The 19,760-nt window shown below is 33.9% G+C and overlaps 1 protein-coding gene across 1 annotated transcript in view; it reads right to left on the reverse strand.

Moving 5' to 3' along the window:
• TNNI3K (TNNI3 interacting kinase) overlaps positions 1-19,760 on the reverse strand; it is a gene marked incomplete at its 3' end in the record, with an annotated part of 285,722 nt that overhangs the window by 256,629 nt on the left and 9,333 nt on the right. The window contains exons 4-5 of the mRNA XM_082863164.1: positions 12,766-12,851; positions 11,860-11,957 (exon numbers count right to left, since the gene is read on the reverse strand). Of these exons, the coding sequence (XP_082719290.1) occupies positions 11,860-11,957; positions 12,766-12,851 (184 nt within the window). The remainder of the gene's footprint in view (positions 1-11,859; positions 11,958-12,765; positions 12,852-19,760) is intronic.

The raw sequence follows: 19,760 nt of genomic DNA on the forward strand, positions 1-19,760 counted from the left end.
CCACTGAACCATCCTTAGTGACTGGGGGCAGACACCAAAAACAATGGGAACTACAAACCTGCAGCGTGTGAAAAGGAGACCCCAAACACAGTAAGTTTAGCAAAATGAGAAGACACAGAAACACACAGCAGATGAAGGAGCAAGGCAAAAACCCACTAGACAAAACAAATGAAGAGGAAATAGGCAATCTACCTGAAAAAGAATTTAGAGTAATGACAGTAAAGATGATCCAAAATCTTGGAAATAGAATGGAGAAAATACAAGAAACGTTTAACAAGGACTTAGAAGAACTAAAGAGCAAACAAACAATGATTAACAGTACAATAAATGAAATTAAAAATTCTCTAGAAGGAATCAGTAGCAGAATAACTGAGGCAGAAGAACAGAAGAACCTGGAAGATTAAATAGTGGAAATAACTACTGCAGAGAAGAATAAAGAAAAAAGAATGAAAAGAATTGAGGACAGTCTCAGAGACGTCTGGGACAACATTAAATGCACCAACATTTGAATTATAGGGGTCCCAGAAGAAGAAGAGATAAAGAAAGGGACTGAGAAAATATTTGAAGACATTATAGTTGAAAACTTCCCTAATATGGGAAAAACATAGTCAGTCAAGTCCAGGAAGCACAGAGAGTCCCATACAGGATAAACCCAAGGAGAAACATGCCAAGACACATATTAATCAAGCTATCAAAAAGTAAATACAAAGAAAAAATATTAAAAGCAGCAAGGGAAAAACAACAAATAACATACAAGGGAATCCCCATAAGGTTAACAGCTGATCTTTCAGCAGAAACTCTGCAAGCCAGAAGGGACATATTTAAAGTGATGAAAGGGAAAAACCTACAACCAAGATTACTCTACCCAGCAAGAATCTCATTCAGATTTGACGGAGAAATCAATAACTTTACAGACAAGCAAAAGTTAAGAGAATTCAGCACCACCAAACCGGCTTTACAACAAATGCTAAAGGAACTTCTCTATGCAGGAAACACAAGAGAAGGAAAAGACCTACAATAACAAACCCAAAACAATTTAGAAAATGGCAATATGCACATACTTATCGATAACCACCTTAAATGTAAATGAATTAAATGCTCCAACCAAAAGACATAGACTGGCTGAATGGATACAAAAACAAGACCCTTATATATGCTGTTTCCAAGAGACCCACTTCAGATACGGGGATATATGTATATGTATAGCTGATTCACTTTGTTATAAAGCAGAAACTAACACACCATTGTAAAGCAATTATACTCCAATAAGGATGTTAAAAAATTACAAAAAATAAAAAATCATGTAATATGTCAATTTCTTTCCTTTTTGTTTTTTTTTTGGTAACAGCTTTATTGAGATATAACACACAGACACAATTACCCCCTTTAAAATGTACGATTCACTGGTTTTTAGTATATTCAGCGCAGGCTCAGCGGCCATGGCTTACGGGCCCAGCCACTCCGCGGCATGTGGGATCTTCCCAGACCGGGGCACGAACCCATGTCCCCTGCATCAGCAGGCGGACTCTCAACCACTGTGCCACCAGGGAAGCCCCCCCATTTTCATCAACCCTGAAAGGAACGGTGTACCTTTAGCTACGGCATCTCAATCCTCCTCAGCTGTAGGCAATGACTAATCTACTTTCTGTTTCTATAGATTTACCTATACTGGACGTTTCCCAGTATTTCTGGGATTGGACGTATTTCTGAATTGGACTAAATTGTTTTCTGTAATATCCTATCCAACTCTGATATTAATGCTCCCTGAAGTGTCCCATCAAGCTGCAAGGCAGAACCAAACTTGCTTTGGAAAGAAGACAGCGTTTCTGAGTGTGAAAATAAGACATATAAATAAATATGTTAATAATGTGCCTACCTAAGCAGTTTTTTCTTCATAAACCTAATTAACCCAACATAGCAACTGTTATAGCCTGTTTGTATTTGTAAAGATAAAAGTAATATAAGCAGTTTTGTAGTCTTCAAAGAACATTAAGGTTTCTTCTAGGACAAAGAACTATGCAGGGCTTCAGTATGAAATATATTTAGTTCTAGGTATAAAAATTTAATGGACTAAAGCTGCTTCATGTGTCATAGACATTGCCAATGAAAGGATCCATTAATCAGTGTAAAAATAACTGCTCACACCTACATGCCTCTTGTTGAAATAATTCTGAATTTATCCTCACAAAAGATATCAATGATTAAAGACTTCAGTGTGGTGGAAATACTTGACTTTGCTTGAAATTTTGAAAAAAAGAAAGAAAAAAGAGAAGGAACACACTCTTAGATTGAGTACATGTACTCTTACTAGGGTAATATCTCCAAATTTGCTTTTGCCCTATTTTTTTTTTTCTCATCACCTCTGCTGACCCTTTTCCAGTTTCCCATAATCACTTTCTTCCTGTGGGCTGCTTCCAATTGGCCTTTGAGTATGTTTGTCTTCTCTTTCAATAATATAGATATGATTTAACAGGGAGGAGCTAATCAGAATCTCTGGAAGTTTGGGAGAATGCAAATACATGCTGTTTGAAAAAGCAAATTGAATATTATAATTTCTTTAATTTGCTTTCACTTATATTTTATTCTTTAATTAAAAAAATTTTAACAGACTGTGAATTTTTATGTTTATCCAAAGAGTCAAGACCTTAAAAAAAGATTCAAAAACACTATCGTAGAAATCTTTCCAAGATCCCACCACTTATCAAGACACTGCCCAATATTGCCTTTTGAAGGAGCAATCAATATTCATTGCCTCCTTTTTCCTAGCACCATTTATTTTCAATCCATTTTCATACTTTCTACTCCCACAAATTCACTAAAATATCCCTTACAGAGATATCTGACAATTTCCTAATTTCCAATTCTAATGACCAAAATAGGACACTATTTTGTTCAATGTCAACATAATTCTTCCTCCTTTGAAGTACTTTCCTTTTTCCCAGTCACCACAGAATTATAACTTTATTCATTTATTTATGTAACACATATATTGATGAATATATATGAGGAATTGTTGTAAGTGCTCAAATAAGATAATAAGCAATTTAGATCCAGTCCTTGCCTTAGCAGTGCTCATAATTCCTATCAGAGGTTACAAACAGGCCTCAATGGGAAATGATGTACATGGTTTGTACTGTATATGTGTACCTGTATTTAAAACTAAAATTTGTGAATTAATGGCCAACAAACAAGTATCAGGAAACTTGATATAATTTCTGATTTTCTGAAATTTGGGACAATACTGGGCTTACATTCCTATATGGCAACGATTAACTGGACCTGAATATTGACTGCTCCCTTCACATAGGGCATAAATTCTCTAACTTGCTATAGTGTCCACTGCTTTTTGTATCTCAAAAACATTGAGTCTATTAGTTCCCATTTAACTTTGCTATATTATCTAACACCTTCATTTATTTATGTTAACTGCCTCATTCCTGAAAGCATGAGAGATTGTGACCCCTAATCTAGAGGAAGGTGAAGAGAAGTAACCAGAAAGTGAAATATAGCATTATTTACAGTGCGATAAGGTGCTAAGAGTACATGGTATGTAATCCAGCCCTGGGGGGATGGGGTCAGGGAATCCTCTTCAAGAAATAGTGCTGTCCAAAATAAGAACTGAAGGATATGTTAACATCTTTAGTTATAATCCCACTATCTTTTCATTGAGAACATGTTCATTTAGAAAGAGATTATGAAGTATTTGGTTACTAAGAAGAAATGTGAGTATAAAAAGAAATCCATCTTAAAGATTGCTCTAATTTGTGGGTATAAATGTTCCCTAGTTCCTTAAAGTATGGATCAAGTCAGTGTTAAAAAGTAGCAATTTAACTGGAAGTTAAGTATGCAAAAGTGCTTTGGGTCCTGGATTTAGGACAGTTTAAAAAAAATCTCTCAACTTTGCAATCAAACACATATGCTATGGAAAAAAATATATATATGGACAAAAGATACAGTGGTTTCCAGGCTATGAATCACCAGGACTAGAAAACAGAGTTTTCTGATAGGCATGGCTGTGTAGCAATAAGAACCTAGGTCTAGTGACCCAGACAGAAATAGGCTTGAATTAAATTTTTCCCTCCTTCCTTGTCCTTCCCCTTTGTAATAAATATATAAAATAATTCTTCTAAATGACTGGAATGAGATCTTGCTAGACATCTACAGGATGGAATAACTGATCATTCAATATCTGCTTTTATCCTGTGAAATGCTAAAAAGAATCTGACTAATCAAAATGCTACTTTTTATTCACAAAGAAATTTCATCAAGTGGTTTGTCTGTATATGTGAGGTTAAATTAGATGATCTAATAAACTTTTGTTCATTAACATTCCTTTTTTTTTTTGTGAGGTTCACGGACCTCTCACTGTTGTGGCCTCTCCCATTGTGGAACACAGGCTCCGGACGCACAGGCTCAGAGGTCATGGCTCATGGGTCTAGCCGCTCTGCGGCATGTGGGATCTTCCCGGACCGGGGCACAAACCCGTGTCTGCTGCATCGGCAGGCGGACTCTCAACCACTGTGCCACCAGGGAAGCCTCATTAACATTCTTATTTAAAATCTTTGAAACTATATAAATCTCAATTTTTTCCCCAAAGTCTTGTGTTTCATTTTAGGAGTACAATGTAGAGACCATCTAAAGAAGTATGCCCCAAAGTGGAATGCAAATATGACAAGAGTCTTGTAAGGAAATATTCATTAAAGTGCAAGAAGAAAATACTAGAAATTCTGCTTATGTTTATTTTTATATAAAGATAATAAAATTTTACCAATATTTAACATGAAAATTTACACTAGTGGTCTCAGTTCATATATCAGTTTGTCATGTGTTACATACAGTACTCAAAGTATAAGAAATCAATACTTGGAATTCCAAATAGAGAGAAGATGAGAGTTGCCTGCATTTAATATATGAGTTTTAGCATTTAGTATATGAGGATTCATTATAGCTATGTGAGCCAAATTCAGTGGATTTATAGATTTTAATATCTTATTTTAACTGAATTGATCCTTAAAAAAATGGCATATTATCTTCAGAAAATTCCTGTGATGAAACTAGATCAAATACATATTATTAATGTAAGAAGAAGAAAAGGAAAATGGCAGAGCTGCGTTTTTCATTCTACTTACCTGAGCTTTGTATAAGCTAAATTTCTAGGTAAAATTAATGGCAGTCTAATTATCTTTGAATATAAATTTGTCAAAATATTTTGATATTATCAAAAATGATATTTGAAGTATGAATTTATGTCCACAAATTTTAACACTGTCTGCCAAAGAGTTTACTTTGCCTTGAGCTATTTACTGGTGATTTTTATTCATGATTATAATTTATGAACAATTATATACATTTTGAGGTGCTAATTTTATACGGCATATGATAAAAAATGTTTGGAGTCCATTGATCTAAGTATAGACTTCATTTCTTTGATATCTATTATTAGGTATTCTCATCTCTTCAGTATGCAATAATACAGAGGACATGGTCCTTTTCTTTTTATTTTTCTGTGTAAAATAGCTGACACATTAGGTCTCTATTAAATGCTTATTGAAATAGAAGTTCAACAATAATAATTAGCTTTTATTAAGTATTTACTATGTGTTAGTATTTTGCTGCATGTCATACTGCATATGATTTGTCCTTTTTAAAATTGTAAACCACCCAATGAAATAGGTAATTCTATTTGCTCCATTTCAGAGAGACAGTGGGAGAGAGTAACTTGCCTGAAGATGAACACTATTAAGTCTTAGAACTGAGATATGAACATGAATAGTGTAGCTTTTAAGCTAACAGTATTTATTAAGGTACATTATTATATCAATAAATATCAAGTATTATTTGTACTAATGTTTGGGTACTCATTAATTTCTCAAGAGTATTTGTCAAGGATCTTTTACAGGTCCTATACACTGAGGAATCAGAAAGAAAAAGACTCACTACCAAATTCGAATTTCACAGTCCAACATGTGAAATATAGAAATAAACAAATAATTACAAGTGCTGTAATAAAAAAGAATGTGAATGTGTAACTGAAACCCAAAAGATAGTACAGTAAAATCTGAGAGTTCAAGAAAGCTCAAGAAGACTCAGTTTATCTTGGTTTTAAATAAATAATACTTTCCTATCAGGAAAATAAATTAAAAAGTATTTAAGCAGAAGAAATAACAAGAATAAAAACACTGAAGTATGAAAGTGCTTAATCTAAAGAATGCAGTAATCTAGAACAGTGTTTTTCAAACTTTAGCCTGCAAACCTGCTTTCTGGGATTAAAAAAAAAAAAGCAAATTCTGGTTGAATAGGGAGTGAGATTCTTCATTCCTAAAAATCTCTCATTTGAGGCAGATGCAGCTGATTCTCTGGCCACAATTTGAGTTGCAAGACTTGAACTGTGATCCTCAACATGTAGCCTTAGACTGCTTGCATCAAAACTGCCTTGACTCTTTGATAAAAAATTTATATTCTCAGCCTACCCTAGATGTACCAAATTAGATTGGTGTGAGATGGAGAGGGAAATATTCATTTTAAGCCTGTAGTTACCATATGATTCGCATGCACATTAAATTTGAAAACCATTAGGTTTGGAAGTTCAGAGCCTGCACAAAAAGAGTCTGGAAAGTAAATTCAGCAAAACTGTGAACTAAGGGATCTTGAATATCTAATTTAGGAGTTTGAATTTTATTAGACAGGCAATGGGTGACCATAGAAAGTTTTAAATGAACATTGACATTGTAGATTTGTGTCTTATGCAGATCACTTTAGAAGCAATCTAAAAATATATGGGATCATGACAGGATAACTTGTATGGATTTTCCCTACTAACAACTGAAATCTATAAAGTGGAACAAAATATATGACACAACTATTCTCAGGCAATGAAGAACATGAAGAAAGAACTATGATCTTGGGAGAAGGGAAAGATACAAAGTAAGTCCCCACAATACTCCATGATTGCCCTAGCCTTCTGCCTGAGAAAAAAAATTCAACACCTTTAAGGGAAGATGACATAATGAAGATTTCCTGTAACAAATAATATATAATGTCTAACATGCAATAAAAATTGATAAGTAAAGAAACCAGAAAATGTAACATGTAGTCAAAAGGAAAAGCATTCAATAGAACAAACACTAAGGTAATCCAGATGTTAGAAACAACAGATAAGGCACTTAAAGTAGTCACTAATGATAGGTTCAAGAATTTAAATGAAAATATGGAAAAATAAATGAACAGATGAGTAATCATAGCAGAGAAGATGAAATTATATTTTAACAGTAAGTGGAAATTCTGGAACTGAAAAATACATCTGAAATGAATAACTCTTAGTAGATTAGAATCAGATGGAAGATGGCAGAGAAATGGTGTTGAAACTGAATTCAAATAAACAGAAATAATCAAATTTTGAAAACAGGGGATTGAAAAAAATGAACAGAGACTTGGTAATATTTGGAAGATTATCAAACAATCTAACATACATATTTGAAAAAATAATGGTCAAAATTTCTGAATTTGATGAAAACGAATTTACAGATTTAAGAAACTCAATGTTCAAAAAGCATTGTACACAGGAAATCATACATAGGATTATTATAACCAATCTGCTGAAAACCAAAGATATTTTCTCTTCTCTTACTTTCTTTAAAAGATATTAATGCTTAACAGAAAAATTCTAACAACGTATTGGAGATTATACATGTATAGATGTAAGGTATACGGTAACAATAGTATAAAGAATAAAGATTGAGTGGAACTATATCATTGAAAGGGTCTTACATTTAAAGTGAAGTAGGCCAATATTAACAAAAATACCTGTGATATGTTAAGGATCCATAGTGTAATCACTAGAGTCATCAGTTAAAAAATAATGCATAGTACTTTTTTCTCTTTAAATTACATTGTTAAGAAAATGAAAAGGCAAGCCTAGAATGGGAGACATTTTTTGCAAAAAATATATCCAACAAAGAATCTGTATCCAGAATATATAAAAGTCTGTTACAATTCAAGAAAACAATAAAGCAAATTTAAAAATGGGAAAAAGTGTTCAACAGACACTATACCAAAAAAAATTTGGTGACAAGCAAATGAAAATCTATTCAATTTCATTAGTCACTGGGGCAATTCAATATATTCATAATGAGATACGAATACACACCTAATAGAATGGCTAAGATAAAATATACTGACCATATGAAGTGTTGGCAAAGATGTGGAACAACTACAATTCTAATACATTACTGATGGGATGGAAAATGATGTAGCTAGTTTGGTAAGGAGTTCGGCATTTTCTTATTAAAATTAAAAATGCACTTATGATATGACCCAGCAATTTCACTCCTAGATATTGCCCAAGAGAAATAAAAACATAGTTCAAACAAAGATTTGTACAAGAACGTTAATAGCAAATTTATTTATAATAGTCAAGATGTAAAGACAACCATCAACAAATCCTTCAACAGATGGATAGTTAAATAAACTGTGGTATATCCTTATAAGGGAATACAACTTTCCAATAAAAGAAATGAATTACTAAACACACAACAACAGCATTATGATAAGTGGGAGAAACCATATATAAAAGAAAACAAACTGAATAGATTGCATTCATATAAAATTCTAGAAAGGGGAAAACTATAGGGATAGAACAGACATCAGTGGTTTCCAGAGGTCAGGTGACATGGAGGAGGGAATTGATTGCATAAAGGTATGAGGGAACTTTTGTGTATGATAGAAAAGTGTTATATCATGATAGCAATGATGGTACATGAATATATATATTTTCAAAAGTCATCAACTTGTACACTTAAAATTGTGAATTTTATTGTGTATAAATTATACCTCAATAAATTTGACCCCTTAAAAAAACCCAACCAGGGCTTCCCTGGTGGCGCAGTGGTTGAGAGTCCGCCTGTCGATGCAGGGGACATGGATTCGTGCCCCGGTCTGGGAAGATCCCACATGCCGCGGAGTGGCTGGGCCCGTGAGCCATGGCCGCTAAGCCTGCCCGTCCGGAGCCTGTGCTCTGCAACGGGAGAGGCCACAACAGTGAGAGGCCCGCGTACCGAAGAAAAAAAAAAAAAAAAAAAAAAAAAAAAAGGTCAAGATGTTGCTAGAAAGCAGAGATGCCCTCATTTGTGAAAAATACTCAGGTCTGAGGCAGGCCCAGCATTCGGGGGTGTGTAATTGAATGTGGCCAATAAAACGATTTGAAAATCACATTATTCATTTTGTGAGTATTAACAATAAAGTTCAATTGCAATATTTCTAAAAATCCAAAGAACTGTATAAAAATAATTGTTCTGTATGCATCAAAAATACTAAGATCAAGAAAGGCAAGGAAAGGCAGAGAAACTCCTTCAGTTTAAAGGAGACTACAGAGACAAGAAAACTAAAAATATATGACTCTGGATTGAATGCTAAACAACAAAAAAATAAACAGCTATAAATGACAGTATTGGGATAACTGACCACATTTGCATTTTGGGTATAGATTAGATAAAGAGCATAGTATCAATGTCACATTTTCTGATTTTGATAATTGTACTGTGAATATGTAAGTTAATTTCCTTTTTCTTAGGAAATAAAGATAAAAGTATTTAGTAGCTATAGGGAATGTTGTCTTTACTTTCAAATGATTCTGAAAAAAAATAGAGTGATGATGGAGATGGGACAAAATATAAACAATTAATAAATCTGGATAAAGTGTATATAGGAGTTTCTTGTAATAGTCTGGAAATTATTTTGTTTAAAATAATACTGGGCTTCCCTGGTGGCACAGTGGTTGAGAGTCCGCCTGCCGATGCAGGGGATACGGGTTCGTGCGCCGGTCTGGGAAGATCCCACATGCCGCGGAGCGGCTGGGCCCGTGAGCTATGGCCGCTGAGCCTGTGTGTCCGGAGCCTGTACTCCGCAGCGGGAGAGGCCACAACAGTGAGAGACCCGCGTACAGAAAAAAAAAAAAAAAAAAAAAACGTACAGGAAAAAAAAAAAAAAAAAAACTAAAATAAGAATTAAAATATATGGGGGAAGAGAATCACAGCCCAAAATGAATCAGATGCCTACTGCAGTCGTCCAGGGAAGGTATAATTAGAACTATATTTAATACAATAGTAGTATGAATGGCTACTTTATATTGTTTCTATGTTTAAAGTGGAATGGTAAAGTTAATTTGTTTTTATCTTTGTTAAGAAATAAGTAATCATGCATTCTGTTATGGCCTCTTAAGAATCTTTGCCTACCTTGTGTCCTAAGATTCTAAATTTGTTTAAATTTGTTATAAAAAAGTTATAGTCCATATATCCTTCTGTAAAATATAAGAAAACAGAATAACTAGAGCAAAGAGAACTCTAAAAATGGAAACTTAGGTTTGATAAACAGAGGTGGAGGAACTATATTTTCTTAAGATTGTAGCCTTAGATCATTCAGAACCCATTTGTGTGGCTGTGTCATGCTAAATCTTGGGAAAATGAACTAATACAGAGAGAATATCCCAGACAGTCAAATTCAGAATTCATGGTTTCACAATACCACCTTGACTATCCACCACCAGCTTCCTATTCCTTGAAGCTCTTCTACTTTAACCTCCTGCCATTCAGCAAAAAGGCCGGTGTCAGACTCTATTTCCTACACCCTGAACTCAGTCTCCATTCAAGTTTTGTAGGATGATTAGTAGGTATTAAGACAATTTAGCACTTACTGACACTTTTTCCCAGAAGGAATCGGACAAATTGACTAGGCATTGATGGGGCCGGAAAAAGGATGAGCATTAGAGCATTTGCATGGTGAATCACAGGAATATGTGAATGTGAATCATGGGAAAATATGGCTCTCTTCCCCCACAGTGATAAACTCTCTAAAGGTTGGGGGAGGGTTGCAAAGTGAAAGTGATCCAGATACAAGCAAAGGGCTGTCCCCAGCCCCCACCTCTGCCACCACCACACCTGCACATACAAAACTGAAATAAAATCCTGTCACAGACTCACATGACATTGAGAAAGAACAAAATATTTTGCAATATAACAGTAAGACTCAACTGTACTTGATTCTAATCATTATCCTAACATTTACTGGATAACCAACTTTAATCTTCAATTTTCTTTTCAGTAAAATAAGGACTAATATGAAACTCACCAAGTTATTTTAATGATAGAAGAAATAATGTATATAAAACCTAGAGTGATATTTAGCTCATAATAAGTACAGAGTAAGTTGAAACTTACTACAATCAGAAAATGAACATTTATATTTAATTTATATGTTACATAAATTCATATTTATGACAATCTCAAGGATCTGTCCCAACACTGAGTATCCCAGCCTTTCCAATCTACTTCTATATTTACTTTATGATCAGGTACTGAGATTATGTTGGAACCAAGGATTAATGTAAGGAAAAAAACAACTGAAGCAAAAGTAGGAGAAATAAAAGAAAGACGCTAAAGAGAACCCTAGAGGTATATTTTTATTAAGGAAAACATGCAGAAAAATGCAGCTTCAATGTGCTTCTTTCATCCTCAAATGCAGCCTCATCTTCTGCACAGAGGCAGCTTGGTCTCCTTGTAAGGAGCTCTGGCAAGAGAACCAGATTGCCAAGTCTTAAATTCTGGCTAACCACTAGCTATCCATGTAACCCTGGAGATAATAATAGTATTCATTCTCAGGGTTCTTGTGAAAATTAAATGAGATAAACACAGAAAGCAATAAAAAAAGAATGTGTTTTGATAATATCTGCTCAACAAAGAGTTAGCTAGAAGTTTATCCAGTAATGTAATTCTGTGGTCACTCTGCATATTTTCCATGATCACTAATTTGCAAAAAAAAAAAAGCCTACTACACATCATCTTTGGTTCTAATACAAAACTTTTGTACCTTGTAAACTGCCAAATGCAAGGCTGTAAATCCATTTCTTGTCAGTCGAGATGGGCGGAGACCTTTTAACATAAGGGTTCTAATATGTGACTTGTTGCCTTAGAGAAAAAATGAAAAAAGTTAAATTGTGGGGATAGACTAAGTGACTTAAAAATCTCTCTTTAACTTAATGATAAATATCACACTGATGTATGAAGATGTCAGACTGCTGTTCTGGAGGCCATTTGTAAAGTTTTCTGTTAACTGACAGCCTTAGGGTCTGTTTGGGAGGAGTGGTTAAGGGATATGTTTAGTATCAATACTATACATTAGTGTTCTTTTAAAAACTGAGTTCAAAGGACACTAGTTTGGATTAACAAAAAACTATTCATTCACTAATTCAGTAAGTTTACTGAGTACCTACTATAAGCCAGGCACCATCCTAGGTGCTTGGGATATATTAATGAACCAAACATAACAAGATATGAGCGGAATTTAAACTCTTAGTCTTCACTTTGATCAATCTTCACTTCGGGATTTTATCTTTGGCATTTATTACCTTCCACATATCTTACTACAGACTGTGAAGCAACTGCTTGATGATATTTTGGGAAATGCTTTAAGTGCTTCTGAATTTAACCTTATCCATGACTGCCATGCCCGATACTGAAACATACTTTTTTTCCCCCCAAGCAAATTTGATTCAAGGTAGGAGCACAATAAAACTTAAATTCAGAGCTAAATCAATTGTAATATCTGCCTGGTATTTAGTTACTTCTTCAGCTAAAGGTTATCAGGGTTCTAGGGGCAAAGCAAATGAGGAAATCAGGTATGAATAGAATTCTCTTGCAGATTATTAAGCAGTTCAAATCACTGACCATATAAACATATAGCCAGCTTATAAAGTATTGCGTTCCAAGCACTCACCTCCACAAATGCAACATAAATGAAGTAGAGACAGACCATTTTCTGTGCGGTAATTTAAATTGACTTTACTGAAGGCATCATCAGAACTGAAAAAAATATTTTACAGATGATTATAAATTTCAGCTTTTAGTTTATCATTTTTCATTTGAAAAATTATAATAGGGAATACTGTTACTACAAATTCAGAAATATATCTTTTCTAGGATTCTTTTGTACCTAGAGAAAAGAATTTTGAGTATACCTCTAGATGAATAATAACTAAAATCAAGAGAAAATAATATTAAAAGTTTGAGAGACCAAGTTTAAATTAAAGACTATCATACAAGTTCTATGTTCTACATATAATTTGAACTTTTCAGGACACCTTAATGAATTAAAATTTGTGTATAAGTAGAAAACACAGGTATTTGAAAATAAACCCATTTCTCTCACAATCAAAACCTTATATAATATTTAGGGAGAAATTCAAGAAATTCTCTCCAAAAAGAAAAAAAAAAAAGGTATCATTTGATAAGAGACTGGAGAAAGGAATACAGTCCCAATGTATTACAAATTCTGCCTGAAGCAAAGTTTCCTTATACTTTGACTGGGTCAGATTTCACAGATAAAGAAGGTCTAAACTCTGATAAGGTACTATGATACAGTCCCAGGTGAGAAGAGAAGTAGTGTTAGTGATTCAATTAATGAAATCCTTGCCTTTGAACAAAGACCACTGCACCAGCAGGGCCCTAGAGAACCATAGGTAGCCTTTGAAAAAAATGTAAAGCTAAAATTCTCGACCTCTTGAGGTCACTGGTACTGCCAGGACATTTTTCAGTAGAAATGAGATCATATCTTTGGCCTCCCAGGTTAATTTCAAGCTGCCTCCTACCTATTTAAATCTCCAGCAGCTTTAGTGAGATAGCAAAGTCTTTGGTGAATGAGCCTTCCATATCATTTGTAAAGTACTTACACTTGAAAGGTACTATAAATTCAGAACATTATCATCAAGGCACCTAGTTAAGAACTTCAAAAGCTACTGAAATTTTAAAACAGAAAAAGAAAAGGTGCTATTCTCCAGGCTGCTGCTAAAAAGAGAAGCCTCTAATTCCAGGGATTTTGAAGGATTTCAGTGAAATGCTTTAATTAGAAGTGGCAAGTCCAGTGGTTTGTTTTCATAGACATGGAAATATTGCAGAACTTTCTCACCCTCTTCACTTTCTTGCTTTCCATATTCAACTTCCCAGTAGCAAAGTCCACAGACATAGTTACTCACATTGAGAAATATACCTCAACTTGCTTTGGAATGTCACACGTTGAAGTACAATGAACACCAAGTCATTTTTACAAATGTTGCTAATATAATATAGCAAGGAGCCCAGGATTTCATGAAAAATAGTTAAGAATTTAACTCACTTCTATCTGCACCTTCCCCAGCTGAATGAACAATGCAAACAAACAAAAAAATCTGATGAAAATACCACTATTTAAAATGTCTACCAAAGGAGCCTAATTGTAAATGGTATAGCTATTTCATGGTATGAACAGAAACTTTACAAAATAGTATGGTTCTTGGAAATATGTGGCCTTTGCCTGAGTCAGACATCTAAATCCTCAAAGCCAGGTGTATTATAGATGTCTTGGAGAAATTCAACTAATAGGTACTACTAAATAAAGTACACTCAGCAGCCCAACTTGGAAATGCATTCATAGTTCTTCTCCGTGGTTATGATTTCAAATAGTACAGGTTTTCTGAAGAGCTGAACTCTGCTTTTAAAGCTAGGTAGATTTGATTTCTCGCTTAAAGTTTATAGGAAATTAGTGTACATAAATAAAAAGGAAAATAAAACTGTAGCTAGCAGTTGAAGATGTTGATTGACAGTGATTCAGAAGCTCTGAGCTGCTTTGGCTTTCCTTCCTTGGTCCTTCCATTATCTAGCAAATGAAATACACAATAAGAACACAAGACAGAAAACAAAGTATTGGAGTGGGGCAGGAGAGGGAAGCCTTCTGTTAAATGTAAAGAACTATACAACCTTCAGCCTAAGAGAAAAAGGGAGAAGGAAGTATGGACACTTTCTTTTGAGCTAACTATAACAAACTGAATGGCAAATACTGAAAGAAGATAAAGCTTGAGAGCGCCTCTGTAGCAATAAACCCTTGAGAAAAATTAGTTTTTCAATGTGTATCTCTAATATTATACAGCAATACATACCATGTTTTGATGTTTTAAAAGTGGAAAAAATCATTTCAGCAGTGTAGGTACTTCTTAAATCTTGGGCCTTGTATTCACACCAGGACTGAAATCGTATCCTGTTCCTGTCTTTAAGTAGTGCTTTTTTTTTTTTTCTTTTTCTCCAATTTGGGCAAGTTATTTAACCTCCTCAAGTCTCACTTTCTTCAGTTATAAAATTATTAAAATGATTCACATGACATTGTGTTGTGAAGAAAAATGGAATTAAGTGCTTACTATAGTACTTGGTACATGATATGTTATCATTACTATTTTTAGCAAGTTTACTGTGAATGTACAACTCTCCTTTTGTAGTCTAAGTCTTGAGAGAACTTTAGCACAATTTTCAAACCAAGTTTGAACTTCTTTGACCTCTCACATTTCACAACCTGTAAAATTTCCCTATTTTGACCAAGTTGACTGTTGTGACATCTAATACCTATCAGTGATTCAGAGCAACTACTAGAATCACAGTTTTGTAATACAAGTCCAGTAGCATCATTACTATGGGGAAGGCATTTTCAACACTGGAGATATTAAAAGAACAACAAAATCCAAAGGAAAAATGGTTGTGCTGAAAATCATTTTATGGCGAAGGTAGACTCAATTGCTTTCTTTTTCCAAGTTCTAACTTTGATGATATATTCAATCAGTCTGGCACGACACCTACTGAACACCCAACTGTGTGCTCCACCTCTGTTCTTAATGCTCATTTCAGGTTGTTTTCAACAGTCTACTTGATAGGAACTGTTCACTAATTCCTGGATCATTTAAGTGCATCAGTCTTGGGAACACGCACAATAGAGAGAATCCTGCAGTTGACCTTAGCATTAGTCCTGATCTCTAATGCTCCAAGAAGCTTTGCAAAGAAAGTAAACACTGAATAAACAGAAAAAATAAGGTGATAAAGTCTATTGCTTTATTTAAAAAAAAAAAACACTAAATGAATGTATATTGTTTACATAAATAAGACTGAAAGTATGAATTATATTAGAGACTTTTTATTCAACAATCATTCTTTAACTTACTGAATCTTATGCTAGATTTGACCATTCATAAGTAAATCAGTATACAGTCCTAAATAGCTCCTTGTCAAAACTGAGCTGTAGTCTCTTACTTTCATTTTCCTCTTGAATTCTATTTTCCCTGAACTCATGCAACTTCTATTAATACCAACAAAATGAATAAACAGAGAATAGACTCCCACAGTGTTTGTCAGTTAAGCACAATTTTAATAGTAACATTTTTATCTTAACTTTAATAACTGGAATGTAATTTTTTTTTTAATGAGAGTTACTTTGGGGCTATACTTGAATCCTAATTCTCACTTTCTGTTAACTTCTAGTCAAATGTTCCTGTCAAATGTTTGATACATGCAATTAAAATATTCGAGATTTTAAAGCAATCATTCCTAGGGGAGATATTTTCCCTTCTTTTGCCTCTTCTAAAGGAACTGTATGTGTCAAATTGACTGCCAGTTGAGCATCACTTATGTATTCTAATATCCTAAGCTCAATTTATTTTTTAATTTTCCCTTACATTTTTTATCACCTGCCATGCCATACTGTAACTTAACATATCCTAATGAGTTCACAGTGCTTGCTGGTGCATGAATGAAGTTCCTAATTAAAATGAAGTCACTATATGAATATATTTCTAATAGTAAATTCTGTCCTTCATCATTAAAAATGGTAGTTTTGGGCACAAAGGTTACTTTCTTTCTTGTAGCATAATGAACTCTTTTCTTAGCCTTTACCTTTTATCCAGAAAAGTATGCAGTTTTGTGATCCAATTAAACTTCTCATGACCTCATCCTTTCAAGAGGATATCTGACATGTTCACAAATGGAAACTTATTAAAATGTAACATTTGAACACTTGGCCAAAGCCAAAATATTCAGATAGGTAGAAAAATTTCTTAAATTAATTCATTGGCTGAAATGTAGGTAAAGGCCAAGAAAGTAGAAAGAATGTAAAAATTTGTTACGGATCACCTAGTTTCCAAAATTGATAATTTAGGTTTCAAATGGCTGGTTGTAACTTCTTGTGCAGTTCTTGATGGCTGCTGCTGATTTTCCCCCAAACAATAAAAACAGAAGAATCATCAATAAGATCTGTTCCCAAGATATATCCCCAAGAAACATCCAGAAACATATTTGTCCAATATCTTCCAGATCAAATCTGCAAACTGACAATATGAAGCATATTCATTCTTTCATTCATACAATAAACAATTATTGAGCTACAGTGGCAGGGTAAGAATAATTAAGGATGATAAAACTGGTACAATAATAATTATTATCTCATAGGGTTATTGTGAGGTTTAAATGGGTTAGATCTTTTAAGACTTTTATAAATACTAGCTGCTATAATAACTTTTATTTCTAAAGCATTGATATTATTTTAACTTTTTTATTGTTTTGCTTTGCATTTGAGAAGGGGGATAGGAAAGTGAAAGGGAAGATGGAGGCAGTATGGGATAGGAGGGAAGAATAGCGGGAGGATAAAAGGGGGAGAGATAGTGAGAGCGAGTGATGTACTAAACTAGAGAGAAAGAGACAGAGACAGGGACAGAAACAGTGTTTGATATCAGGCTGCTTCAAGGTTTTTTACAAGATATTCCTGTAAAACTATTACTTAGCTAGTTTTACCTAGACAAGCAAGAAAAGAAATAGAGAGGTAGACAGTCTTGGGACAATGTGAAGTCTCTGCTTTTTGGTTTGAGGTCTTTTCGTTGTTGTTTTCTGTTTCATTGCTAATTAACACAATGCACTTATCAAACATACCAAATAATCCTTTCACTCAATTTTATTTATTTTAAGATGGAATTTACTTCCTCAATACTCTACTTAGCACCTTGATAGAAAATTTTACTCTCCTTTGGTAAGGTCAGTCTGTGAATTTTCTGGAGCTATTCATTTTATAATAGCTAATTTTCATAATTGGTTATAGTTCTGAAAAAGTAGGTTTTTGGAAGATATTTCATTTGGATCATAAGTATGGTGGACTGCAGCTGGGCCCAGAGGAACTTTTCAGGGAGAAAATAAGCAGGAAAGTACATCTCAGAAAACTTCCTTTGTTTTTTTTCTTTTTCAGTTCTTCTAAATAGTGCAAGTGCTTTCCCATGGAACAGAGCATCCTCTCGACTACTTTTATTTATTAAATCTAATCAATTTCAAAGTGAGATATTAGCATTATTGACCAAGGTATATCTACTCAATGTCAAAATGAGATTAAAAATGAGAAAAAATAGGGTTTTTCTGATTATGTTGAAAAGTCATAGCACTGAAAAATTATAACTTCTTTGGAATCTCTTCATAGACATATTACAGATTAAGCAGATTAAAAGTAGGCTTGACAATGAAATCAGAAAAACATAGTTCTAAAATTTCTAAAGATTTAAAAACATTGAAACAAAATAATTTAATTGGAAGCCTTTTAAAAGTTGCATGTGGAGACCCATCATGTAAGTGGTTTTCAAAGTTCATGTAAGGACCCGTGTATCACCAAGGTGTGGGAGTGGGAGTGTAAAATATATTCTTCCACTCCCACATGCAGGGACAGTTCTAGTACACAGGACATAGCAAACTTGTAGAGTGGCACGGGGTAGGTGAAAAGTTGTCAAAGATAATTCTTATCCATAGTTCTTTCCCCTTCCTAGTTTGAGAACTAAGATCATGAAGATCATACATTTTGAAGTGAAGTACAGATGGGTGGAATCCCTGCACAACTGTACAAGTTGTGTAACCTGGCTCAAGCCAGTTTACTTTGATTAGTCTTATTTTCTTCAGGTATAAAATGGCAAGCTCAATACCTACTCCAGAAGAATGTGAACATAAACAATGACGATTAGTTTTTAACTAACATTTTTGAGTGTTTACCATGTGCCAGTCACCGAGCTCAAAGCACCTTACATATATACATTTACGATTACATGAGCTAATGCATATTAAAATACCTAGAAGCATGCCTGGCATATGGTAGGTGCTAAGTTGTTAATTTGTTTTTCTTTCAAGTGCTATACAAATAGTTATTGCAAATACATACAAATATAAATAAAGCTAAGTAGACAAAGAAGCTGCCTTTAGTGAACATGTATACTAGTGGTTAGACAATAATAATAAAATAATAAAATAAAATAATAATAAAAATGAATAAAGACAGCACCAGGTAGTAACTGCTATTATATTGATAAATGTAAAGATCAGAGAGAGCAAAGAGGAGGAAATAACCACACAATATACTCCAGTGTACCACTTCTGTCTTTCCTTCTTCTGCCTTCTCTATTTCCTCATTTGTTCCAGTCTCTCCTCTATTATCTCAACAAATGTTCAAAATTATGAATGAATTCAACTTTATTGTGGAAGATGAAGGAACATTCAATTTCCATTCCTCTTCTTTCCCATAGCCAGCTCTTTTTTCAAAGCTGCTATAAATTGGCATAAGCAAGATAATGGTTTAGTTCTGTTTGTCTTTTTTAAGTTTAGAACTTATATAGCTCTGTACTATATTGTGGGTGAAAGCTATTCCAGGAGGTTGTGTATTTGAGGTGACATAAGTTTTGCTTTATGATGCAGAAAATCTCTTTTAATGAATGGAATTAGTATCTACCATGAATGCTATAAAGAAACTTGTCAACAAGTGAAAACAACCAAAAAAACTGCAAAAAGAAAAACCACAGGCAAATCTATGTTTACACTAGTGATCTATGACTCTAGTATTAAATACTCCTTTTTAGGCACCTTATAGTTTTCCTTCTATCTTTATGTTTAGAGGAAGCCTGA

The sequence above is a fragment of the Leucopleurus acutus genome (genome assembly GCF_964270905.1).
Source record: "Leucopleurus acutus genome assembly, chromosome: 2".
NCBI lineage: Eukaryota > Metazoa > Chordata > Mammalia > Artiodactyla > Delphinidae > Leucopleurus > Leucopleurus acutus.